This window comes from Serinus canaria, chromosome 3 (assembly GCF_022539315.1).
Source record: "Serinus canaria isolate serCan28SL12 chromosome 3, serCan2020, whole genome shotgun sequence".
NCBI lineage: Eukaryota > Metazoa > Chordata > Aves > Passeriformes > Fringillidae > Serinus > Serinus canaria.
Window position 1 is genome coordinate 587305 of NC_066316.1, and position 25763 is coordinate 613067.

The 25763-nt window shown below is 46.8% G+C and overlaps 1 protein-coding gene across 1 annotated transcript; it reads right to left on the reverse strand.

The window, feature by feature from the left end:
• Positions 1 to 10395: 10395 nt before the first annotated feature.
• LOC108962546 (D-beta-hydroxybutyrate dehydrogenase, mitochondrial-like) lies at positions 10396 to 21292 on the reverse strand. Its single transcript, XM_018918048.3, has 4 exons — positions 20937 to 21292; positions 16894 to 17046; positions 14049 to 14179; positions 10396 to 11539 (listed from the first exon to the last, which is right to left on the reverse strand). Exons 1-4 carry the CDS (start codon positions 21274 to 21276, stop codon positions 11192 to 11194), a joined length of 972 nt encoding a protein of 323 aa, XP_018773593.3. The 5' UTR covers positions 21277 to 21292; the 3' UTR covers positions 10396 to 11191.
• Positions 21293 to 25763: the final 4471 nt, after the last annotated feature.

Sequence of the window (25763 nt, forward strand, 5' to 3'; positions counted from 1 at the left end):
GATGCACGAACTTCCTGCTGGGCTATATAGATAAAAGAATAAGTCAAAATTCTCTGCAACAAAACCCTTGGAAAAAAAAAAATACAGATAGCAGCACACTGGTCTGGGAAAAGGTTCTTCCAGGTCATGCATCACAAGCTTCTTGAAAAAAATTCAGTGCAGGACTTTGCACTTGCCTCAGTTCTGGATGTTTTTCATTTTTTTTCTTTCAGTTTTTTTAGCCTCTTTTAGCTAGTCTTAGCTGGAGAGTCAGGAAGGGTCAGACATTGTAGGGATCATTTCTGAAGCTTTCCTAAGTGGATGGAAAGCTTCCTATCAGCTTCAGCAAGCCTTGGGTCAGCCTGTCCTCCGGAACTCTTACAGGACATGCAACACAAAAAGGTGAAGGAACATCTGTTAGAGAACACTTGGCATTTGGTTTGTTTGGGTTTCTTACTTATTGCAATGTAGTCCGTAAATGGGACCACTAGCATCTGCCTGGCTACTGCTGGGTGCTTTGTGGATGTCTGTGAGAAGGGGAGATGGAAGAGAGATGCAGAAGGATGCACAATTCCAACAAACTTTGTGAGGCAAGGCCTCCCATTCTGGGAAGGAAGCCTGAGGGAAAACTGCAGGAAAAGTAGAAAAAGATGACTGCAGGTGAATCATGTTGGGAATGGACAGAGAGGTCATTTTTGTAGCACAAGTACAACTTGCCAATTGTACTTTCTGTAGCTACTGCCTTTCATTTCTTTGGAAGTTCTGTGCGCAGCCTAGTTTTGGAACAGAGATTGGGTCAGCTCTTGGCAGATCTCTGAGAACTGTGCCTCTTGTCTTCCCTGCCAGACAAGGCCCTCAGCTCCCTGCCTGTGCATCCAGTTGTGCTGGCTGAAGGTGTTGTTATTAGAAGCTGCTCCCTTGCAGAAGTGTTTAAGTGGCTACTAAAATGCAAAGACTTTCTCTTTGCAATAAAACCCGGTCTGAATAGGTCAGCTGCTCTCAGATGTTCTCCATTTAAACACGGCATTACTTAAATCCTTTTCTGTTTAGGTCTTACATAACCCTCATTCTGATCATAAACAAGTATATTCTTACATCAGACAATTAAATCTTTAGGTAGCAATAACTTAAATCTGTCACCTGTGGCTTGTTCGTTCTCATCCCTACCATGTTGTTCTTCCTGTGACATTTTGTCCAGTGAAAGGGAATAAATGCAGAGATTTTTATCCCGCTGACAGGAATTACACCTGTAGCAACCCTGTGGTCCTAAAGCTCAGAGCTGAGAAATAAGGGTACTTCAGAGAAATGTCCTGCTAGAAGTGAACACTGGAGTCCCCACAGAGCCTGCCTTTTAGAGCCTGAAGCAATTTCTGAGCAAATCCTCAATACAGGAAGTTTTTTTTCTGGCTACTGAGTACAGGGAAAAGTTGTGATGCAAACCCTGCAGGGGCTGTGAGGAGGAGCAGCAGGATGGTTCTGCAGGAAGGCTCTTACAGTACTTACACCACTGAAATTCAGCAAGAGAAAGATACTTAGATGAACTGACAAGCTTAAATGTTCTCTTATGCTTTTGTGTCACTTCCCACCATCCTGCAGAAGTAAGGAACTTGGGTTTACTTCCAAAAATCTTTCTTCCCACTGTTATTCATGACTTGCACCTGGATTTTTTTTCAGGAGCTTATTTAGGATGAAGACTTGCTTTTTCTTCCCTTCTTTCTCCCCCTGAAGCAGCAAACATACGTTCTCATTGGACATAGGTTAGTAATGCCACAGAGCATGAGCAGAACTGCACTTGGTAAAAACCTGTAAGTAACTAACCTTCAATGAACAAACATGAGCAAATGGATATAACATTCAATACGTATGGATTTGGATTTATTTCATGGATTCTCTTGGAGATCCCTTGAGATACTTGCTCCGTATAACCTCTGCCCCATGCTGGACATGAGACTGATGGCACACCTTATACTTACTGCACACTTTCACTTTTGCTCACAGTGTAATGCACAATTGACTACCATTTTAGTTCTGATCAGATTTTTTCTGGTGCTTTTCAGCTGCTTATCACAATATTTTTTGTATTTCTTTTAATATATCACATGCAGCAATAAGATTATTTCCATGAGCAGAAGTGAAATTATTTTTATTGCAATAGTGAAGTCTGTTGCTATCATAATTCAGCCCCCACTGAGTCCTTAGCCAGTTTAAAGTCTTTGCTTCAAAGCATTAAGAACCAACAATTTACAAGAAAACAACCATAACATTTAAACTGTTACAGTTAATATTTCTTTGCAGCATTTTGTGAAAGTGACTGGATCAAGTTTATTAGAAGCTTCTAAAGTTGCAGCATCAAAAAACACAGGTAGGATAAGAAACTCTGTCCAGGGTCATGTAAGGTTATAAGCAAGGAAAAAGGCTTCTAAAATGAAAACTGCAACATCTTGTCAATTTTCATTAAGTAAATGCTACCAACCCTGTGTATTTCATAGATTTTTTATCACTTCACCTGTAATAGATGGATTAATGGAAAATGAGGGATTGTTAGTGTGGCTTTGAGACAGTCGTCCTCTGGGGAGGGCTTCATGAAGCCATAACCACAAATTCCAAGCCTGTGGCATTTGCTTAGCAACAATTTTATCTGTTGACAAGCATCAACAGACTCGCTACCTTCATTCTGCCAGCTTGTGTCATTGTTCTGATGGAGAACATGAACTCATTTCAAATCCACATTAATCCTTTTCTCAGGACACCTGGCATTAAGAAAATTATTTTAGTCAGATTCCTGTTTTCCCACAAAGCTTTCCAAGCTGTGATGGAGGTAGATTGATAGAGAGGGAACTTCTAGCCAGTGATCTCATTCCCTGTCTCCCAGTCAAAGCCTGCTGCCTGACTGCTGCTGGAAGCACTTGTGACTCCGCCTTAAAAGTTTGCAAAAGTTTTGTCAGTTTCAACATTTCCAGTTGAAAACATCCATGTAATTATCACTATTCACAAACCAGTAAACAAAATTTTCATGTGTTTTATCTTTAGTGGGAGAAAATAGCTGAGCACTTTCTAAATTTAATCCCTTTGCAGGCTGGGCACAGAGATAAGCACGAGCCCTACATGTCAGTATAAAAGGAACCAATATGGTAACAGTGCCATGCTATATTTAAAGCTTTATATGAATAATTGCACTGGATTTTTGGCTGTGACTAATGTCTAACAGGATGCAGCAAAATCTTCCTAAAACTGAATTCCAGTATCATGAATGGCCCATAATGCTGTGGGTTTTGGTGTTAATTCTCCAACAATGCCTTGCCTTGGGCTGAGGCACAGCTGGGCACAGTGATGGGCACTTGGGTGTGAACTGAGCAGGTTTCAATGTCGTGTGGAGCTCTCAGCCCAGATCCAGTCCTTTGGGAAATGGGGCCCAGTCCTCAGGGCTGTAAAGGCAGTTCCCAGTGGGTTGGATCAAAAGATGTGCATCCTTTTGTCTTCAGCTTGCCTTGCTCCTTCCAGGCACCTCAGTATCCATTGGAACTGGGGTGTAATGGAGCCCTGATTGCCAGCACTGGCAGCCCTGATTGCCATCACTGGTAGCCCTGATTGCCATCACTGGTAGCCCTGATTGCCCACACCTGCAGTCCTGATTGCCATCACTGGCAGCCCTGATTGCCCACACCTGCAGTCCTGATTGCCATCACTGGCAGCCCTGATTGCCAGCACCCGGAGCCCTGATTGCCATCACTGGCAGCCCTGATTGCTCACACCTGGAGCCCTGATTGCCAGCACCTGGAGCCCTGATTGCCAGCACCTGGCAGCCCTGATTGCCCAGCTGGGCTCCAGGGAAGCCTCTGGAGGGCTGTGGAGTCGGGGATGAGGTGCTGCTGGGCCCAGGAACAAAGAACAGGGTGAGCAGCAGCGGTTGGTTTATTTTCCCTGGACTGCGACTCAGAGGAGCGGGCAGCCTGTAGAAGAGACTGCCTTTAACGGGAGAGAAACTGCTGGAAGGGGAGGATGCTGGAGAGCCGGTGATGACCCAAACAGTGTTCCCTGCTAAGGACGCACAGGTCTGGCTGTGCGGACAGGAGGTAAATGCCAGCGGCGAGAGGTGCGGGCAGTGAGGGGGGCGATGTACAGCGCGCTCGTGTCCTGCGAGGCTGCGCTCAGCCCTCACGGCTCTGCCCCGGCCCTCCGCAGCGCCGGGAGCCGGCGGCTCAGTCCCGCCGCCCTCTCGCCTCCATGCCCGGCGGCGGCGGCGGCGGCACCTGCGACCCTCGGCAGCCCGGGGCACTCACCTGAGACGCCGGCGGGCGCCGAGGGCTCGGCGGCCGCGGCCGGACCCTCGCCCGCCTCGGCGGCCGCATCTAGACCCTCAGCGGCCGCAGCCGAATCCCTGCCCGCCTCGGCGGCCGCATCTAGACCCTCAGCGGCCGCAGCCGAATCCCTGCCCGCCTCGGTGGCCGCATCTGGACCCTCAGCGGCCGCAGCCGAATCCTTGCCCGCCTCGGTGGCCACATCTGGACCCTCAGCGGCCGCAGCTGAATCCTTGCCCGCCTCGGCGGCCGCAGCCGGACCCTCGGCGGCCGCGGCCGGACCCTCGCCCGCCTCGGCGGCCGCATCCGGACCCTCGGCGGCCGCGGCCGGACCCTCGCCCGCCTCGGCGGCCGCATCTAGACCCTCAGCGGCCGCAGCCGAATCCTTGCCCGCCTCGGCGGTCGCGTCCGGACCCTCAGCGGCCGCAGCCGGACCCTCGCCCTCCTCAACGGCCGCCATCGCCGCTGTCGCTGTCTCCTTGGCAACGGCGTCGGGCGGTTGGGAGCAGTGAGGTGCCGCCGGATCCCCGCGGTGCCACCGGATCCCCTCGGTGCCCTCCGTGCCACCGGATCCCCGCGGTGCCACCGGATCCCCTCGGTGCCCTCAGGGCCACCGGATCCCCTGAGCCCCAGTGGCTGCCCTCAGCTCGGTACGGACCAGCGCCCCGCCGGGGTGAGGCGGGCACTCGGGAAGGACTTGGGTGTCGTGGGCTCTCTCTTCTTGTAGCTGACTTACTCGCCAAGCCTCTTTTTCCTCCCCCATGGGAAGCAACGCTGTGCGGTTGTTTCACCTCCAGACTTTTCTGGAGTTGCCACAAAAATGGAGTGGCGAGGTGCTTCTATCACCCATCTGCCCGGCCATTCCCCCAGGGTTTCTGCAGCACGATAATGTAAATGAGCTTGGCTGGAAATGGGATCGTTCCCAGTCAGCTGGACAAAGAAACCTGTATTAACAGGAGAAAATGCCTGTGAATGGGGAAAAACTCTCTCAGAGCTTGTCAAGTGAAGTCATTCTAAAAGGCAGCAGCAGTAAGCCCTGGGACTGCCCGAGCTCTGTATCTCCTTTTCATCCATTTCCTTTAGTCCGAATTCCCAAATGCCACAGCCCAGCCCTCAGTGCTCCTGCCGGGCCCAGCAGCCATGTATGTATGGGATAACTGCCTAACTGCCTGTCTTGTTCCTTGCCAAGCCTGGCTGTTGAATTGTTTGCAAGTCACCTCTAGCATTAGGAAATTTTAAAAAAAAATGTTTTTTGATGTGAAATCTCTTCTGCCAGGAAAGTGGTGACACAGCTGGATGCATGTCCAACAGCATGGAAAGGCGTTTGATGAAAGCCATGGGACTGTGTGGTGAGTCACAACAAGAGAAAACATTGTTTTAGCATAAAGTTTCATTATTTACCCTGCAAGGAGTGCCATTTGTACAGCAGCTATTTGGTGTTAGCACTCTGTGGTGCAAATTGGCTGGACTGGTAGTGATGCACTGTCGTGCCTTGGTGTATTGCTTTCCTTTTTGGAAAACATAGCATCCAGGCCCTTCTCTTTCTCCTTGGCTGCACTAAATGGTTGATGTAGACATGGCACAGCAGAAGATGTTTCCCAGCCTGTTCTGTGTTAGAGTTTTGCTGTTGCCACAAATAAGGAGGCACATGTTTTGGCCAAAGGCCCAGGGAAAACTCTCCTTTTTCACTTTGTTAAGCAGCAGGCATTAAATTCCCATTAGAAAAGGTAGCAGATGTATTTTGAACTTTAGTCCAATGTGGAAGTAACTGAATATCCTGTCTGAAACATCTGCATGCTTTTTCTCTGGAGGTTGTGGAAACACCATAACCAGACTATAACCACTCCGGGTACTTGGTATTTCACCCCAAATGTGAATGTGCATGTAACTGCATGTATATGTTTAGATTTTTATGCTTGATTTATTTTCTTATGGTGATCAGCTTTCCATGAGCTTTTTGAGAGTGATAATGAGGATTCATGATGCAGGAAGCAGCTCAGCATCATATTGGATGGTTCAAAGCAATGTGGCTTCAAGAGCAGAGGTGCTGCTCTGGTATTAGGGTACTGCCACATCTCCAAAATAAATAGGATTAAAATCCTCTTACAGAAATTCAGAGTATTCCCTGCCTGTACAGATAAATAAAGTTCACCAGAGAAAATTATTCTAAGGTCTGAAGCCTCAAGCTGCTGGGCTCTTTTTGGCTGAGAGTTCAGTTTTGGAGGAGTGGCAAGCTACTGCAGGAATGCAAGTGGGATGGTGCTGGTAGAAACTGACAACAGTAAGGAAGTGGTGATCGACTGCCCTAAGGAAGGAGAGGTGTGCACTGCCCCGAGCTTTGAGCATGCCCTGGAGCTCCCAGAGACAAACGCGGGAGCCACGGCAGAGCCCGGACGTGGGGCAGTGTCCCCGTGCCCTGGTACGGCCCCAGGTGTGCACTGCCCAGAGCTCCCATGTGCTGTGAGTTAGGGCAGCCTTGGGGCTGCTCTCTCCTGGCTGCTGAAAGCATCTCCCCGCCCTTCCCACGGGGACATCTCTCACAGCCAGGAAGGAGCTTCTGGGACAATCCAGGAGGTGCTCCACTGGCTTCAGGGTGCCCTGGATGAATGCAATCTGTGGAGCCCACAGCAGAGAGGGTTTGCCCACTGTGTCTGATAATGAGATCATCGTTAAATCATGTCTAAATCAAAGTTATGCCAAAGAATATTTATTACTGTTTGCCCCTTGTTTTATGTACTCTTAAACATTAACCTCAATTGTTCCTGCAACATACATTCTTCCCCATGATGAGTAAAGTCCCCATTACTGACATGCTCACTTTGCAGCTCCAAAATCATCTAATTACACATGAAAATGTTTCACTGTTGAATGGGTGCTTCCAAATATTCAAAATACAAAGGCTGTGAAGTTTTGTTTGGTGCTAGCAGAAGGTTCCAGGCTGAGAGCATTGCTCAGTCCCTCCTGGAACATGTGGAACAATCCTCTGCCATCCTCTCTTCCACTTGCTGTCTCTGCATTGAGCTGGGTTTTCTCTGTGGATGTCAAAGCCCAAGCTGTCTCGCAGCTGACCTCTGGAGGGAGGCTGTGCACCACAAGGACTCTCGGGCTGCATGGCCCTGGAGCCCTGATGACATCAGGGGGAGCTGGGCTGGTGTCAGCCTGACTTCAGCTGCAAGGTGTGCCTGAGGATTGCCTGGTTTTTCCTTAAGCCTTAGTACTGGGGAAGTAATTATCACTGCTATTCATCTCTCTGGATTCTGATGCTATTGCAAAAAAATCTGCTGTGTGGTGCATTCCACCCAAAATTTCCTTATTCAGACCTGCCAGCTTGGAAGAATGACACAAATGTACACATTTGGCTAATTCTGAAGGTCCTCCTGGGAGCTGTTGTGGGGGCATTGCTCCAACTGTGCCCTCTCAAGGGAGGTAAATAGTTTGCTCCTTGAGACAGCCTCCTCAGGACTGTGCTGGCAGGTACCCCCAGCTCCTCCTCCTGAGTTTCCTGGGATCTGTTCTGTTTCTGGTTTTGATGCTGCTGCATGAAGCTGTTGGTATCACTCGGAGCGATGTACAATTTACTAAACTAGTTTAGGCTTTTTCACTCTTCTTTGTACTCTTTCTATAATTGCTTTGTCAAAACCAACAGTGATTCTTTCTACCAATTAATATGCACTCTTAGGAAATGGCCTTTTCCTCAAGGAAAAAATCCATTAATTAACTGTTAGGTCCCTGATACTTTGTCCTTAGAGAAGAGACTTGGGAGGAAAGCTGAGTCTCTTTTGGTGTGGTTGTTTTCAAGGGAAAAAAATCCCAAATTGTCAGCAAGGTTTATAAAGACAAACAGTGACAAAAACTGAAGCGTTTTGCCAAGAAGTTCTCTGTTGAATGCAGCTCAGATGAACACTACATAGAAAAACAGTCTCGGGAAGGGGTCTGCAGCAGGTTAGCTGGGTTTTGGGAGAGGGGTGTTTCAGGTATAAGAGTAATGTCAATAGAGGTTTGGTTGTAGGGTTTGGGAGGGATTTTCTTTGTGGTTTTTTTCATCTTTGTCACCTAATTTTTTCCTAAAAGTGTTTCATTTTTGGATGTCCTAAATACAGATTTCTTGTATGCCCCTACAGTTCAACTTGACTTGAGGTAAAGGTGATTTCAGAGTTACTGAGGAAGAGGGAGGCACTCCTCAGCCAGGGATGTGGCAAAGTAAAAGGGGATGGTGGGGCAGTCCAGCAGCTCTGCACTCCCAGCATGTGCTCCCCAGGATGACAGCTGGGATCCCTAGAGTCAGGGGAGCTTTCCAGTACCACAGAGCAGGGCAGGAGTTCACTGCAGAGCTGACAGCTCTGGGAGTCCTCAGAGTTCATCACTGGCTTGGTTAGCAGGGTTTGTTCAGTAAAATCTTCAGTTACTGAACCTGCAGCTTCTGTACCCTGTGGCACTTGTGGAGGAGGGAATGCTGCACCCCTTCCATCACCATTTCCTATCAGGGTCTCTTTTCTGCTCAGCCCAGGGGTTCTGAAATTATTTCTGCTACTTATTTTCATGTTTACTTGTCTAACACTGTGGCTTGGAACACACAGAACTCAGTGGGATGATTCCAGATGACTTCAGTGTGATGTTATGTTAGTAACAAGCTCTGACTCTATTAGTTCTTTATCTGCAGCTCATAATGCTAAAAAGCTGAGGTGAAGGAATAAAGATGATAATTTTGTAGCTGGTTTTCAGTTAGCTTCAAGGCTGATGGTTAGATGGCAATGAAAATACAAACTGCCTTATTTGTCCCATCGTCTCTCACCCTGTCACTGTATCCTGTTTAAAATCCTATGCACTGCAAGTTCTCAGTTTTCAAGGTGAGGGAATAAATGTTCTGGAGTCTTTCTCATCTTATGTTACATGAGGCTATTGAAATAGTGATCACATGCTTCACCCCATACCCAGCAAATAAAGTTATTTAGTGTCTTTGAGGCAGATTTGATGGTGCTGGCTCTCAGCAACTTAGTGCAGTAGCTTTTAGGAAGGCAAACAGAAGGGAGACAGTGTAATGGGGCAGCGATCAGCACTTGTACCCTGGGCCTGATGGAGAAACATCTGGGCATCAAAGCTGCTTGTGGAGTCCAGTGCTGCTTACTGTGAGGAAGGGCAATCTGCACAAAGAACAGCTAAGGCCATGAAAGCAGTACTTCCAAAGCAATGCAGGGCTGCTGAAATCCCTGAGGTCAAGCAGGGGGAACTCCTATGCAAGAAATTGATTGGTTCAGTTGGAATAAGCCTCATTCCTGTTCCCTTGCTTGGCCTTGCTCAGTTGTGGTTAAATGAGGAGAGGGATGATAATCATCTGATTATCCTGCTATTGACAGTCTGGGGAACAGTTGGGAGCCCAGGCTTGTCCTCTTGCCAGTGCCAGCTCCAGGGATGGGTTCAGCATTTGGAAAGAGAAATAACATGTTCCACAATCTCTGACAGGTGCAGCGGCTGTTCCACTGCTGAGTCTACCAGGAGAGAGCCTGGAATGGTCACTCTGTGGGCTCATCTTGCCTGTGTTCTGATTCACACTGCCCAAATTACCTACCAGGAGAGAGCATAAACTTTCTCAGCAATTCATTAAATATGTTAGGAAAGACTTCCCAGGTACAGGGGGTGCAACTTCTGCTTCAGATGAAAAAGTTAACTGTGTCAACTTACAGAAGAGTCTTAGATTTGATAAGGGAGACCTGGCATGGGGGAAGCTAATGCTCAGTGCTGCTGCCCTGGATATATCACTGCCACCACAGTTTTCCCCAGCTCTTCTGGGTTCCTCTCTCTGGGAACTTCCCAGAGTTCTCAGATTTTGTGCCATACCATAACCAAGTCAAATTTAAAACTGTATGTGTAACCCAGCAATCTTTGCCATGACAATTAGTAGGAGAGTGTTAATGGAGCTACCGTGATCAATTACTCTCATAGAAAATGTTACTAATGTTTCCCTTTCCTCCTAGTAGGTATTCTTTCCTTCAGACCTTATTCCTTACAATAGCAGCCAAACCCGAGTGTGTTCTTTCTGAGCTCCAAGCCTACTGATATGGCTCCTTGGTGTTTAGCTCTCTCACTACCCTTCAGGTCAATACATTGATTAATCCAGACATTAGATAAAGGATAGAGTTTATTTAGGAATAAATACTCATTTCTAAATGGAATATGTAACTTGTTTTCTGAAGTCTGTAATGTATCTGCTTTGTTAGATTTATCCAGAACAAATGAAAAAGGGCTGAACTGTAGTTAGCCAAGACAATGTTTTCATATTACAACTTTATTGTTCATAGAATCATAGAATGGTTTGGGTTGGAAAGGACCTTAGAGATCATCAAATTCCAGCTCCCCTGTTGTGGGCAGGAACACCTTTCACTTAACCAGGTTGCTCAGAACTTCGAGACTTCCTAACTTGCTACAGCCGTTCATCTCCATTCAAAGTATTTGGAGGTTCAATGCTCATTTCTATGGCTTTTCCATTAACCTCTTCCTTTTACCCCTGAATAAATGACTACTCAGGTTTCTACAAGCAAGGGCTTTTCACCTCTGCTGTAATGACTTCAGGTGTACAGCTGCCCTGTAGGATGCACTCCATTGTCTCTATCATGTCTGGAACACAATAACCTGCTATTGCTGTAGAAAATGGTGCATTAAATTTTCCAGGCAATAACTAAAGCAGCTTATATGGATGGGGTTTTTCCACAGGGAAGAGATAAAGTTACTTAAATTATTTAATTTTACACAGGGTCCTTTGTTTTTCTGTAGCAATCAATGACAGTTCTGACTAGGGAGACTCCCCAGAGTTTGCACTGGTTAATTGGTGCCACTGTACTGACACATAGGAGCATTCAATTCAGCTCTGACTTTCACATTTGATAAACTCCTCACCTGAGTCAGTGAATAGCACCACTCTATGCAAGTTTTACTTTGCTCAGAGCATAAGACATAACAGAATCCATCACAGCAGTTGGGAACAAAGCACACACAAACACCAGGGCCTTCTCCTTCAGCTTTGCCACCATGTAACGTGCCTTGGGTGCAGGAGATGTTAGAGCATCCACCATAGCATCTACCACCTCATTGCCATTAGTGCTTCCCTCACTGAGGATGCTGTTGAAAAAGTTTGCCCGCTCTTCAACATACTCCTTGTTGTAAACAGCCTTTTCCTCTTCACTCAGTTCACTCCAGATCTCTTCGGCACTGAGCAGTGGCTGAATTTTTGTAGACGGTGCATAATTTCCTGGCTGGATAATACAGACCTGAAAGGCAGATGTAAAACTTACCAAGGTGCAATCAGTCATTGAATTCAATTAAATACTATAGTCAGTAACACAGACCAAAAGCTCTCTACAGACAGCCATAAAATGCTGTTTTGTTGAAATTTTAACCCTGGCAACTTGACTGAAATCCAATGTATTCCTGTGAAATATTTAAGATTGTAGAGGTGCTTTATTCTGACTTCCTCATTTTGCTCTGATGTTAATGTTCTTGTTTTGACTACTCAGCAGACTCTCACAGAATGCAATAGAGCATCTTTGATTGCTGTACAATGCTTAACAGTATAAATGTTTTGACAATACTGAGACAAAGCATTTCAGTATGACTTTGATGTCTCCAAAGTGGAATACTTTGGATTTTTCACTCAGTGGAGAACCTTGCAATTGATAATTTTTGACCCAATTTTGGACAAAAGGAGTAATCAAAGAAAATTATCAGGTCCTGGGGAAAGTAGTGCTGTTTTCCCCAAGAAGGTGTAATTAAAATAAACTAGGTCTTGTCAGCAACGAACAGGGGGACCAAAGGTCCTGCTCTGCCTCTCACTGAAGCCATCAGCAGATTTCTGTAGATTTGTACATATAGATTTAAATGAAAGCACACAAGTCCTTTGCTGCTCCACATCTTCTTTGTGTATTGCTGCTGTTCTGATCCCTTCTGAGTATTCCAGGGAGTTCTGGAGCGGGCTGAGCACTCACAGCACACGTGCTGTTCTTCAGTTAGCAGCAGCCTTGTTCAAACTGTTTGTAGATATGCAACATTAAAAGCTCCATGGCATTTAACTGACCTGATTTCTAAAGACTGCAACACAAGGTGAGGAAAACCCATGCTGAGCTGTGTCAGAGACTTGGGGATCTAACAGGCATTTTCTGGGAAGTCAGTGATGTTGTAAAACCCTGATGTCTTCACTCAGCCACCCAGCCCAGCTGTGTCAGTCCCTGCCTGCTGGCCTGCATGGTGATGGATTCACTGCTCTCAGGAGGACTGGGGTGCAGGTCCTGTGCACAGGGAGAAGGAAGGGATGCAGACAAACCCCAGCAGAGGGATGGCATGCACAGCTGGAACAGCTTCATGCTGCCTCAAGCAGGTTTGTCACACAGCATCCTCGGGAGCCCTCTCTTCTGGTGCTATTTAGAAGTGTGTTTGGTATCAGCCAAATAATTAACTTCCCACGTTTATTGTTAACAAAGGGGTTTTGGAAGCTTCCTTTTTTTGGAGTTGGCTTGGAGAGAAGGAGACATGGCTTGGTTTTTGCCCTTCCCACAGTTTCTGTAGCCTTTCTACTGGGAAGCACCCACTTTGATTCCTGTAGGCTGTCAGCTTGCCTGGCCAGAGTTCAGTGGGACGGAGCCATAGCTCCATCTGCTCCCTGCCACCTCTGTGCAGCTTTCTCCTGAAAGGACAGACAGGACAAGAGAGCAGTGCAAGGGAGCACAGCAAAAAGGGACTGTGTATTTTGTAGGTTCTGCACAGGGCAGGTACTCAGGCATGTGCCAGCCAGCATCTTGCCTCCAGTGAGAAACAGAAAAATACCTCTCAAAGATACTCCAGAAATGCTTGTCAGCCTGGCTCACTCAGTTATGTGCTGGGACTACTGCAGAGGTGGAACAGGAAAAATCCCAAAACAACCAGAGGAGCTAACCTGTTAAACTAAGCCCTTCCATGCATTTGAGATTATCCTCAGCTAATCAGCAGAAATCCCCATCATGCTGTGTGGTATTAGGATGTGTAAAGTCACTTGTATTTTACAGCCCCTCATATTTATCTGACGGGGTAGTTAATGGATGCATAGCTGTAATATTTTCCCACACAAAGCTTGAACAATGCTGTAAGTCTGTGTACATGAACAGTGCACCAATGCAAACCTGGCAGGGAAGACTTTGAGTGTTTGAGAAAAGTGTTTCAACAGTAGAGTGACTCCAAGGAAAAAACCCAGTGAAGCTACTTAGGGATCTAAGCTTCAGGTTTGACTATTAGAGTTGCTTAGGGCACTAAGAGCACTCTTAGAGCCTCTTAGGTTAAGAGAATAAAAACATAACCACTCTGCATGATGCTGCCCCTTGCAGCATTGCTGTTCTCACAAAAAAGCAAGGAGTTGGTGTGTAAGAGGAGAGAAAGAACCCCTCAGGCAAGTGAGAGCCTCCTTCTGGCTGCACAGCACTCGGTGTCTGGCTCTTTACAGTCACCCAGGGAACATTTGGGTTCCTCACTGCTGGTGGCAGCTCAGGCAGGCCTGTGTCAGGAAGCTTCTCCACTGCAGAGGATGTGGAAGTTTCAGTGCTGACACACAGACTGTTACCCAGCAGTTGCTCAGAACCAAAAACATCCCCCAGGACTGTTGTTCTCAGTGATTTCCAGCCACAGAGAAACCACCTCTTTCCAAAAGGAAACTGTACCCATGAATGCATTTCTGGGCTTTTATCTTTGTTACTTTGTTTCACATAACTCATTACATCACTTACCTGGTTTCCAGGTTCTTGTTACATCACTTACCTGGACACCAAACTTCTTCATTTCCAGTCTTAAAGCATCACAAAATTTTTCAATAGCTGCCTTGGTCATAGAATAAATGCCATTTCCCAGAGTAAAATAGGCAATGATGCTGGACATGAAAACAATACGTCCTGGAGAGAAAACAGTGCAAATAACAAAACTTCACTCTCTAACAGTCTTTAACATGGAATTGATTTGCCTCAGTCTTGAGCTGCTAAGAATGTGGTGTTTAGCAGGAGACTGTTTTCCTGCACACTGTGCCAAAACTGGGCAGTGTCAGTGAGCAGTCCCAGCACAGACGGGCACTCAGCTCTGCTGAGCAGAAAACTTCCCACAAAAACCTTCCACCTAGTGACAGCTGTTGGACTAGGCAAACTGTAACACTTATCCTTCTGAGCCTGAGAGAGGATGAAAAGGATGGAAACAAAGCAGGGACCTAAAGACTGAAAAATAGTAATGAGACTGTGCTAGAAAGAATAGGACTGCAGAGGAGAGGGGAGGTGATATTCCCTGAGGTGGATTGTATGGTTACTAATATCAGTTTTTTCTGTGCTAATAATGTCTCTGCATTGAGACCAGGTTCTGTAACTGTGCAAATAAATTCCAGTGTACAGTGAGAAGCTTTACCAAGGAAATGTCACTTGCCAAATATGTGCAGGTTTACAATTCCTCACAATGATTTCCCTGATCTGTGCTGCTTTCCCTCCTTTCTAACTCCTGCTGTGTGCAGGCATGCCTTAAATAGCAGAGATTCCTCATGTGAGGCACTGGACTGTGGTTCATTTCCATTGTTTCCTTGTAAACTGTCACACAGTCCAACCATGGGGTAAGGAATGTCTGTGTGTGGATATACAAATACCAGAGGTGAGGGAGAAGATGGTCTTGTCACTGACAATGCAGAGAACACAGCTGCACTCCTGTTGCTGCCACAGATGCAGATAACATCTGGGCCCCAGATCTCACCAAATGGAATAGGCTTGGGGGATATCAAAAGGTATCACAGGAATGCAGTGAAATCTGTCATTCTGAACTAGGTTCCCTGCCTTCCTATACAGCATCCCTAATAAATCTTATCTAGAGTAAGAGGAAACTAACTACCAGATGCTGATCAACATGCTCTATCAGCTGGCCTGGCCAGCTAGAAAAGATATGGGGAAATGTTGCTCCTCAGGGCAGAATGTTTAAGTCCTAGGCTGGAGGGCATTACCTCCCTTTACAAGTATTATAATACTTGTATTTTAATTTTGAAGTGTTTCTTGGAATAGGTGCACATCCATGGCAGTAAGCAACGGGTAGGATGACCTCTGCCTCCTTTGTCCAGTAGCTGAGTGGATGGGGCTCACACCCAGGATGTGGCACACCTCATTTAACTTCTCTTTAAAGTGCCTAAGGGAATTGAAACTCAGCTTCCCCAAGAGAATGCTCCAATGTCTGTAAGTCAAGCTTTTCACTTGGAGAGGTGACTTGATGTCCCTAAACACATAAGCTTTAGCTGTCCTGGCTGTTCCTGCAAGGAAGGTGACAGCAAATCTAGGATTCTTCCTGGGATTCTTTCTAGAGAGCCTTGGCCTCCTCTCCTACATAGATGGTACTTGAGAACGGAGTGCAGGAGTTAATCAGGAAAACACTGACAGAATGTTCCTTTGAGCTAAGGTGTGTGTGCAGCCATCCAGACCCAAGCCTTCTAAAGGTTTATGCATGTGTGTAATATTGCACGCACTGTTAGTCCCCTTTGCTTCAAAGTAAGGCTGTGCAATTCATGGGGTCAGAGAAATGCCTCTGGTGGATCAGCATCACAGAGTTCCAGCAGTAAGTAGGACATGACAGGGAAAAGAGATGTCTCCCTGTGTAATGGGCCACATAACACACTCACTGGGTACGCACAATAGCACATTCTGCTACAAAAACACATCCAGCCTGCAGTATTTAAAGGTTTCTTTCTTCTTCTGTCAGAATATCATCTACCAAAGGCAGCCAAGCAGAAAGAAGCAGAACAGCCCAAAAAAAGGGATGCACTTTTCTTCCCAACAGTTTGTGCAGCAGTGACACCTGGGGTTTCCAGGTGAAACCTACCCCTTCCTGTGCTTGATGCTGCACTCAGAGCACAAATCCTCACCCTAAAGAGCCTACAGCCAGAACAGACAAGGGAGAGGGGATCTTCCTCCCCAAACACAGATGAGACAGGTAGGGAACAAACTGCAAAGCACAAACAAACTGCAAGGCATGCTGCTATGTTGCAGAGGGCTATTAAACATTTCCTTCTCAGAAAGAAGGATAAAGCCCACATGTAGGGAGGTTCATGCAAATACATTTATCCCCCTGGATACCCATGCACCTCTACATACTTAAAGTTTCCTGCCCAAGGTCACAGAGGCTCCACAGAGCTGGAACTGGAAGCTGGATGTCTCTAGTTCACCTCTGTAGGGTCATTCCTCCTCTCCTAATTGCCAAACAATAAAATTGTAAAGCCTAAATAATAAAATTAGGCAGTTTATGGAACTTTGTGTTTTCTGGTGGTCAGTGCTTAAAAAGGCTTGCCTGGGCTTAATGATCTATGGTAAACATTCTTCCTCTTTTTTGAGTCAAACACTGCGAGAAATCCTTATTTATAAATACTTTTTTTTTTCCCTCTATGTACTGCAAAGACAAAATCTTTGAGGATATTTTTTCCCTTTATGGCTTCAGCCTCTTTTCAGGATCAAGTTGCTCTTTCAGGCCACACAGAAGGAGACTGTCATTTCAGTTCAATGAAAGACAATTAAAGCCTCTTTTATAGATGTTACATTACCCTGATTATAGTAAGCTAATTATTCTACAACTCTAAATAACAGTGGATTAGCATTACCCTTGTATTTCCTTAGAAGGGGAAGAAATGCCAGGGTTGTCCTGATGCTCCCAAGGAGATTCACATCTGCAAATTTTTCATATGTCTCCATTGGCAGCCAGCCTGTCTCACCAAATGTCGATATTCCTGCATTGTTGACAAGGCCCCAGAAACCTATGGAAGAGAAATGACTCAGCAAGCACCTTTAACTGCAGAGCAGCCACTGTTAGATAACAAAGCACCACCACTGATTCAGACCCTTGAGAGAAACTGTGGGGTTGTGTAACACCTTTGTCTTGTCCACTTTAAAGTGCAGGCATGTTTTGTTTAGTGAAGGAATGCCACTGTGGCCATAATCTGGGCTAAACGGGGGCGTTTGGGTTGGAAAAGCCTTTAAAAATCATCCAGTTCTACCCCCCCTCCCATGGTCAGGGACACCTTTCCTGTAAGTCTCAGTGATATTTAATAATTGCTCATTCTACGGTTGCCTTAAGATATTTATAAGATATTTAAGAATAACATGATCTGGGAGACTACATCTTACTGCCAATGTGGTGTACCGTGATATTTTAATTACTGTAATCCCACTGTGTGCTATGAGCAGCTTTGTGAAAATTATATTAGGCAGTCTAAAGGTTAAGGGGTACTATTTTCAAAGTGCCTGACTAATTTAAGAGCCCAAGCCTTGCATCTTTTTCCAAGTTTTGAGCTCTGATTTCTTCTGAAATCAGCCAGAATCAGGTACATGGCTGCAACACTGGGTAAAGTAATCAAGAACAGTCAGTGGCTTTTGAACACCATTTTTGCCCATGTAATGACAGGTTTTGCTGCTAAGGAGAAAGATGTCAGCGTTCACAAGCAGAAAGGTACTGGCAGTGAGGGTTGTTGTGCCCGAGCTCAGTGACAGGGAGCTGAAGGCCTTCAGCCCAAAGGCACAGCAGGGCTAACTAACAGTGCCAGCAGGCTCAGCATGGAATGCTGTGCTGGGGCAGGGAGCACTCCCAGCCCTGACAGGGCTCACATGGAATGCTGTGCTGGGGCAGGGAGCACTCCCAGCCCTGACAGTGCTCACATGGAATGCTGTGCTGGGGCAGGGAGCACTCCCAGCCCTGACAGGGCTCACATGGAATGCTGTGCTGGGGCAGGGAGCACTCCCAGCCCTGACAGGGCTCACATGGAATGCTCTGCTGGGGCAGGGAGCAGTCTCAGGCTGCAGCTCACAGGCTGCCCAAGTGCTGGTGGAGCTGTGCTGGCTGGTGCCTGCCTGCACAGCCTCTAGCTGTGATGGTGCCTGCCTGCACAGCCCCTAGCTGTGATGGCCAGCTAAGCAGGGAATGACACAGTGCTTCTGGAAACATCTCTGTTCCTGTCCTCAGTCCTGATAGCATATCGAGGGTGACAGCAGCATAACTCAGGAGTAGCAGGGCAGCCTGACTGGCACTGGAACAGCTGAATTCACAGCTTACTTTTGCCACCCTTGACAATTTTGCTCATGCATTTCTTTTAAGGAATCCCTGTTGGTGTCCAGGGCAATTAATTGTTGTGTCATGCTTTCTCCAGGACCTCCAATCCTGGGTTTCTGTGGAGCCCGAGCAGGTTTTAGTGTCTCTCTTCCTCTGGACACATGAGTTTGGGGCAGGGGTGATGCTGACCCAGCTGTAGCCTCCTGTACCTGTGGCAGCAGAATTATTCTCAGGGGACTTTTGATCACATTAGTCAAGGCACTGCAGAAAGCTTTGAGCTGAATCCTTTTCTCTCTGTTCTTCTCTGATGCAACTACGGCAATAATTTCATGGTACCTTGAAATGCCCATTTCTCATGGGTCCTTCCAGAGCCCTGTCATTAATGCTCTAAGTGTGCATTCAAAACATATTGTAAATTTGCTTAGCCAAATGCAGCTCAGGTAGCTTAAAAATACAGATGAAAATCCTGAAGGACAAGGTACAGGAATTAAACGTCTGAAGGAGAGTGATGCTGCATTTCCTCAGTGTCCCTGCAGAGCCACATTTGGAAAAAGCAGGTGATATTTGGTGTGTTAGACTGTCAAAACAGAACTCAGTCCAAACACAGCTCATGAAGAGAGGTGTTAGACTATGCTACAGCAGGCAGGGAAAAAATAAACTGGAAAGTAGGACTGGATGGCACAGAGATTTTCACTGATCTCTGTGTTGGGAAAATGGATCCTGACAACAAAGATTCAGCCATGGATCTAAGAATCACATTAGGAAACTGAACTTAAGATTAGTGAGGCTTTCTGGAGAACAGTAACTCTCACATAAGCTCCCCAATAATTTCTACTTCACAACATGGTGACCAAAAGGCACATATCCAACGTCCCTATTGAGGCCCAAAAGATATCTGGTATCTTTTCCAGAAACTCTTTAAATCCTCTTCCTATTTGAGTTAGCCCAGCTGCAGGTTTGCAAAACCTTTTGAAAATCAGGTTGTTTCCGTGTTGGTGCCAACACTCAGTTAACACCTGAATTCTACCACACTCTGTAATTCCAACAGGTTCTTGATTCTTGGGATCACTGATCTTTGGAGTTTCTCCTCTAAGCCTGAGCCCAAATGAAAATTACAGGCTCTCTGCTGATAGATTCCAGACCAATACTAAAGGAAACTAAGAGTGCAGGGTGCTAGCAGGCCAGGTGAGATTCCTGAGTTATATTTACATCCATTCATGAGTCACCATCCTTTGCTTGGAATATTATAATGAAATACTCTTTGCTGTAAGGAGAATCTATTTCTATAGGAAGGCTGGGCTAAAATATTGTACCATGTGTGAATTCCATGAATACAAAATCATAATTATGTGTAAGAGAGTACTTAATAACCTTTGAGTAGGAAGTGGGACTAAAACTAATATCCCTCTGTTCCAGCCAGCTAATGTCACCCACTCTTAGCAGGCAAGGAAATGAAGAGAAATTCTTATTTGAAACAGAAGAAAATCAGAAAAAGGAAGCCTTTAAGGGCTTTTGGGAGATATTTGTGTCTATCTGGAGGTTGAGGAAAGGCCTGAGAGGGGAAAGCTCTGCCTCTTAATAAGATAAGGTCAAGATCAACCATAAATACATATGCTTAATGAGCAATGTCTAGGCTTCTTCTCCCTTCACATCTCATTCCATCCCCTTCCCAATGAGCTAATGAGCCAGGCAGGCAGAGGCCTTGCATTTCTTTATCTCTCTGCATGCCCCATTCTCCACTTTTGTTCCCTGGATGAGCAGGAAATGTTTGTGACTTGGAGGGAATCTCACTTCTGAGCTTGAGGAAATCTGCTCTGCACCAAGCGTATCCCAGAATTTCACAGGATAGTTCCCACCCTGCAGTCCCAGTGGGAAAGGAGGTAACTGCGGCCCCATCACCTGCACTGTGTCACGTGTGCTGAAGGGATAACCCAGGATTTAGGTTGTCTGCAATTATTGTGGAGCTAAGTCTGTCCATTCTCCTGGGTGCACACTTCTGTACGGTATAGACTTGACACGTTTCCCTTTCAGTAACCTCTCCAGGGATTAGCTTGACAAACCTCAAGCGGTTCCAAGAAGCAGCTGCTTTGGTATGGCACGGCAGCTGCCCTGTCTGTATTTCTTGTATCTATTTCGTCTTTCACAAGTCACGCCCAGAAACGCATCAGTCCTATCCCTCCGATGCCTGCACAGTTGTTCTGCGCTGCGCTTTCTCTGCTGTTTGTGCTTTTGGGTACCTGCAGAGGGGCTCCAGGGACGCCCCCCTCGGGGAGTTCCTCTCCCGGTGGAAAGATGAAGCTCGCCGGTGGCGCGCTGAGCAGCGCACCGGCTCTACACTGCCGGCACCTTCGGGCAGGCTCCGCTCCGTGAACGCACCACGGGATTTTTGATAAAATCCCGCCGTCCTTACCAATAGCCGTGAGTGCACCCAGCCCATCGGTGACGGTGCTCGCTACCCTCACTGGGCTGTGACAGCCCAGCCGGCCCTCTCAGGCAGCTCCCCGGCAGCAGTCCCGGGCGAACCGAGCCGCCCTCCTGGCGACAGCGTGTCCGCCGGCGCCTGAGGCGCCGGTCCCCCTCCCGCGGCCGCCCGGGGCTCACCTCGCTCGGGCAGGTGGCTGAGCACCAGCTCCTTGGCGGCGCGCACGTCGCGGGCGCGGGTCACATCCAGCCGCAGGACGCGCAGCCGGCCCGCGCCGCCCGCCTCCTGCTGCAGCCGCTGCGCCCCGGGCCCGCCGGGAGACAGGCAGCCGGCGAACACGGTGAAGCCCAGGCGGTGGAGGCGGAGCGCCAGCAGGTGCCCGAAGCCGCTGTCACAGCCCGTGATGAGCACGGCCCGCCCGGCCGGCTCCAGCCGCGCCGCCCCGCGCCGGCACAGCCGCGCCAGGGCCAGCGGCAGCAGCAGCAGGAGCACGAGCAGGAGCTGGACCGCTGCCCACATGCCGCCCGCGCCGCCACACCCTCACTGTCTGGCAGCCAGGGAGGAGCGCTCAGGAGCGGGCAGCGCCCTCCCCGCCCCGCAGCCCCTCCCCAGAGCCGCGCCCGCCCGCCCGCAGGCAGCGCCCCGCCACGCCCCGCGCTGCACGGCCAGCCCGGCTCCGCTCCGGCTCTGCTCCGGCCGGCCCCGCCACTCCGAGCGGCGTGCTGCGGGAACACCGCCCTCTCACCCCAGGTCTAGATTCCAAAAGAAAGCGCAGGCTCCTGCAAGCATCGTGCCCTGCATCATGGCCAGCTGGAGCTGCGCCGGCGGAAGGGAGCTGGGTTATGCCGGCATCCAGCGGTATGGACGGTTCAGCTTCCCTGCTCAGCTGAGTTTACACCGTCCCGCCACTACAGACTGGCCGCAGGGCACAAATGAAAGCAGCCATGGGTGTTTCTATATCGGTCAGGTGGGGATTTCTAAAACAGCTGCATTATTATGTTATAGTTGCTGTAGCTTACGCTATGTATTACATGGCAGTATTAAATTGATGTTGGGTTTCTTATGACTCAGGTCTATGACTGTTGTTCTCTCAAGGGTGCCTACATTAGCCCATGGTGAAGGAAAATGTCTGTTTCTTGTAGGCTAAAGTGACAGTTATACATTGCTGAAAAAAAGATCCCTGAGAGCTACCATTACAGGAGAAATGTGATTAGGCAGTGTTTTCTCTGCCCCTTCCTTTATCTGAGCAACTCTCCAGGCACCTATTGAAAGTGACACTATGTCATATCTGCCTCCTCTGAGTAAAATGAAATGACTGAAAGAACCAGATGCCTTTATTAATTGTGATTTAACGTTGGCTTGTGAAAAATACAAAGAGGGCAGTCATTCATTGACATATACACAGCAGCACGGGAAGCAGCAGGTCTTAACACACACAGAGAAGGTTCCAAATATTAAACTACTGTGTCTCTCCGTTCAGCCCTGTTTACATTTAGTGAACAACCTGTATCTGGTTGTGGCAGATGGGTTTCTGAACTGGTGTTGCCCTGCTGTCCAGGAGTCTCCAGAAATCACATGGTCCCTACAGTCAGCTGTAGGGTGTTTTGTGTTTGCCTGTGGATACCTTTGCATTGACATAGAGTTTTTTATGATATCCAAAGGAGATAGGGAATAATTATTGTTTAATTTGCTTTCCAGAGGCCAAGGCATTCCTGTGTTTTTACTCTCATTGGCTGTACCTCTGCCTAGGTTTATTTCAGCTTTAAATTGTCCAGTGCTCTCTTCTGCACTGCTGAGCTCTCCATAGGCATTGCATAATAGGACTCAAAGCCTCAAGTGGCTTGGGAAAGCTTTGCTGCTGGGAGACAAAGTAGGGCATGGAGTGGTAAACCCCAAAGATAACCAGATACTTGTCCTCAGAAGGATTTATTTGATCATGTTCCATCACACTGGAAGATGCTGCCTCTTTTTAGCCTTCAAAAGATCACTCAGTCTTCTGCAACTACATGAGTCACAAAGTTTTGTCTTTATATTAACAAAATAATTATGCAACCCGCAAAATCATGAGAGCTGGTAACAGCCTGTGCTCTAGCCAGCTTCCCTGTCTGGTTCCTCCGGCATAAAAAGACAGGGAGTGATTCCAAATTCTCCTCCTCCATACCTCCTACCCACCTCTCATCCTCGTCTGCCAGTCTCTCCTCTCAGCTTTTGTGTCCTGCTAATAACAGAAGAATCACAGGCAGTGACAAAGCCATTCTTTTGAAAACTAAGAGGTGACCCAGCCAACCTCTGGATTTTATGCTGTCTCTGTTCAAAAAAAAAAAAAAAAAAAAAAAAGGTGTTAAAAAGGTGGTACACAAATGTGACACACTTCCAGCTGAGAACAAGAGCAGTATGTGGTCAGAGCAATGCGATCATTTAGGCTGAAAATTATGGATTACAACTGTGTCCCTCACACTTAAAAACAACTTCATGACTACCTAGTCCAGGAAATGAGGCCACTTAGGTCTCCAGTGCAGCACATTTGCAGTAAAATTTATTTATTTCTTGGAATGATTTCCCTCTGGTTTATAGTATTCTGTTCCTAACTCAAATATATACACATATGTGTACACATGCTCACATGGTAGTGTGTACTTTTAATTTATGACTCTGCAATGCCTAGTTTCTGAAATCTTTTCCATCTTTAGGACTTAATTTAAAAAATGAAGTTTTTATCTCAATCAGTTCTACCCCTTATGCAATTCCAGTTAGTTGTGGTTTAACTGTAACAAGTCTAAGTAAAGGCTTGGATTCTGAGGAAATAGATGAGGAAAAGGAAGACACTTAGAGCCTGATACTGATGGGGATCTGGACAGTTCTGCTTCCAGAATATGCCCAGGGACCTTCAACTCTTCCTAAGAGCATTTCTGGCAACAGCAACGTCTGAAGCTTTTGCTTCAGAGCTTAAAGCTTTATTCTGTGTTGCTGTAAATTTTACAGTGTTTCTCAAACCAGGACAAGTGTAAAACAATAAGTTGCTCTGGGAAGGCATCATAATATTTTTTTTGTTATTGGGTTGCCATGTTGTCCCTACCCTAAAAACACAAACTGCTTTTCTAAAGGACTGTCAAGTTTCTGTAAAGGACCAGGACAAAGGAGAGCTGGAATAGGCTGTGTTCCTCTACTGCACCCTGGGACTTCCAGTTTGATTTCAGGGAAGACAGATCTCCTTTTGACCTCATTCCTGAGTGGAGGATCTGTGGCTGTGGGTAGCAGAGCTTGCTGTGGTCGATATGTTAATATTAAGTTCATATTTAAATAATATGAACAGATCTTTGTTCAGCATAGCTCCAGCAGAAATGAAGGTACAAGGGAAGGGAGGGGGCAGTGTAGCTTTTCTCTGCTCTTAATCATCTTACATTTTTCCCTCTTCTCATATCTACTCAGCTTTGCTTATTTTCTCCATTCTCTTGGTCCTGTTCCCTCAGCCCTCTACCCCTCCTGGCAGCCTTTGTGCACGCTGGAGCTGTCTCAGCATTTGCCATCTGCCATGCTCAGTGGTGCCCACTCTCAGCTGTGGGTAGGAGCAGTGAGATCTTTGATGTCTTTCTTACAGGCTCAACTCTCCAGCATGGTGTGCAAGCCATTGTTATTTTTGTATTCTAAAGCAAAGATGAAACCCTGATTTCTTTTGAGGGAACTGCAGAGCCATCCCTGGTTTCACATGAATCCCTTTTGGTGCAGAGCACCACTTTGTCAAAGCTTCAGAAAAATGCTGAGAATGTGACAGTGCCTCCTAAAAGTTCCAAATAAGCCAGCAAACAAGAAATACAGACCCCTCTTTTTAACATTCTTAAGCTTTTGTAGATTTCATGATTTTCAGGGTGCAGGATCAGGATTTTGGCTGTATCACACAATTCCCAACAAATGTGACTTTTCTTTGCCATCCATTATGTCTTGTCAGCTCAGCCCCCAGACCATGTAGCACTCCTTTTGTTATTGTGCAGTAAATAGCATAGCAGGCTGCTGGTGAAAATTATGCTTATCTGACCAAAAAACCCCATTAAATTAATCTTGATCAGCCCATCTGGAAGTTCAGGAAATTAGGCTCCTACTTCTAATGCTAACACACAAGTGACACTGCTTGCTGCAACTGTCCAAAAAGCTGACATTGAATTTGCATCTGCAGGCAAGCATTTCAGGACTGGGAAAAGTGGCTTTCCAGGAAGAAAATCAAAATGTGGGGTTTTGGTGCAGCCGGACAGGCAAAGACAGTGTGAACAGAAAGGCTTGCAGTTTTTAGAGCTGGTGAGCTGCACGTCCTCCCCTGGGATCCAGGCAGAGAAGGCTGTGCTGTGGTGTCAAAGGAAAGGAGCCCATGGGAGGCTGTCATTCCTTGGAATTAGACAGCAGCAGTGGCATGTGGGCTGTGCATGGGGAATATCCAGCCTTTGAGGACTAAGCAGGATGTCTGGTTGTGTATAATGGGATGAGCTGTATTAAAATCTTGCTGCATATTTTTAAAAAGCCTGGACTCAGTTGACAAAACAGATTTAGGACGCCATGTGTATTGCTCAGTGTGTCAAAAAAAGGGAGGCTGCTTCTATTTAAAAAGCAAGGCAGGAATATCTCTATCCATGAAACATTTTCAAATACTTGTCACTGCAGACGGTGTCCAGACTATTCCAGAGATTAAGCTGTCCATTTGTCAGGAATTATTCTAGTAAGTCCCTAGGATTAAGTCCTTTTTGGCAGTACTGGAGTAGCAACAAAGCAAAAGAGAGAGATGGAAAGAAAATTCTCCTCGAAAAATTTGCTGTCTTTTCTAACCTGAAGTGACTGATCCTTTTTCCACTGGAACAGCCCTGGCTCAGGGACAGATGGTTCAGCTGGAAATGCAGGGGCAGCGTGGAAAGTGAAAAGACACCCTCTACCTTCCAAACAGCACATTCCAAAACAAACAAAAAATTAAACGCTGTTGTGTCTCATTTCTGACTTGAAAGACAAATGTGGGATGATTCTGA

What these genes read in the sequence shown, in the direction of transcription:
- LOC108962546 (XM_018918048.3), bottom strand. Translation starts at nt 21,276, where the DNA reads ATGTGGGCAGCGGTCCAGCTCCTGCTCGTGCTCCTGCTGCTGCTGCCG. An exon ending in CCTTCTAAGGAAATACAAGG is followed by an intron (nt 14,180 to 16,893) that starts GTAATGCTAATC and finishes TTTTCTCTCCAG; the next exon opens with GACGTATTGTTTTCATGTCC. An exon ending in TGAAGAAGTTTGGTGTCCAG is followed by an intron (nt 11,540 to 14,048) that starts GTAAGTGATGTA and finishes TCTGCCTTTCAG; the next exon opens with GTCTGTATTATCCAGCCAGG.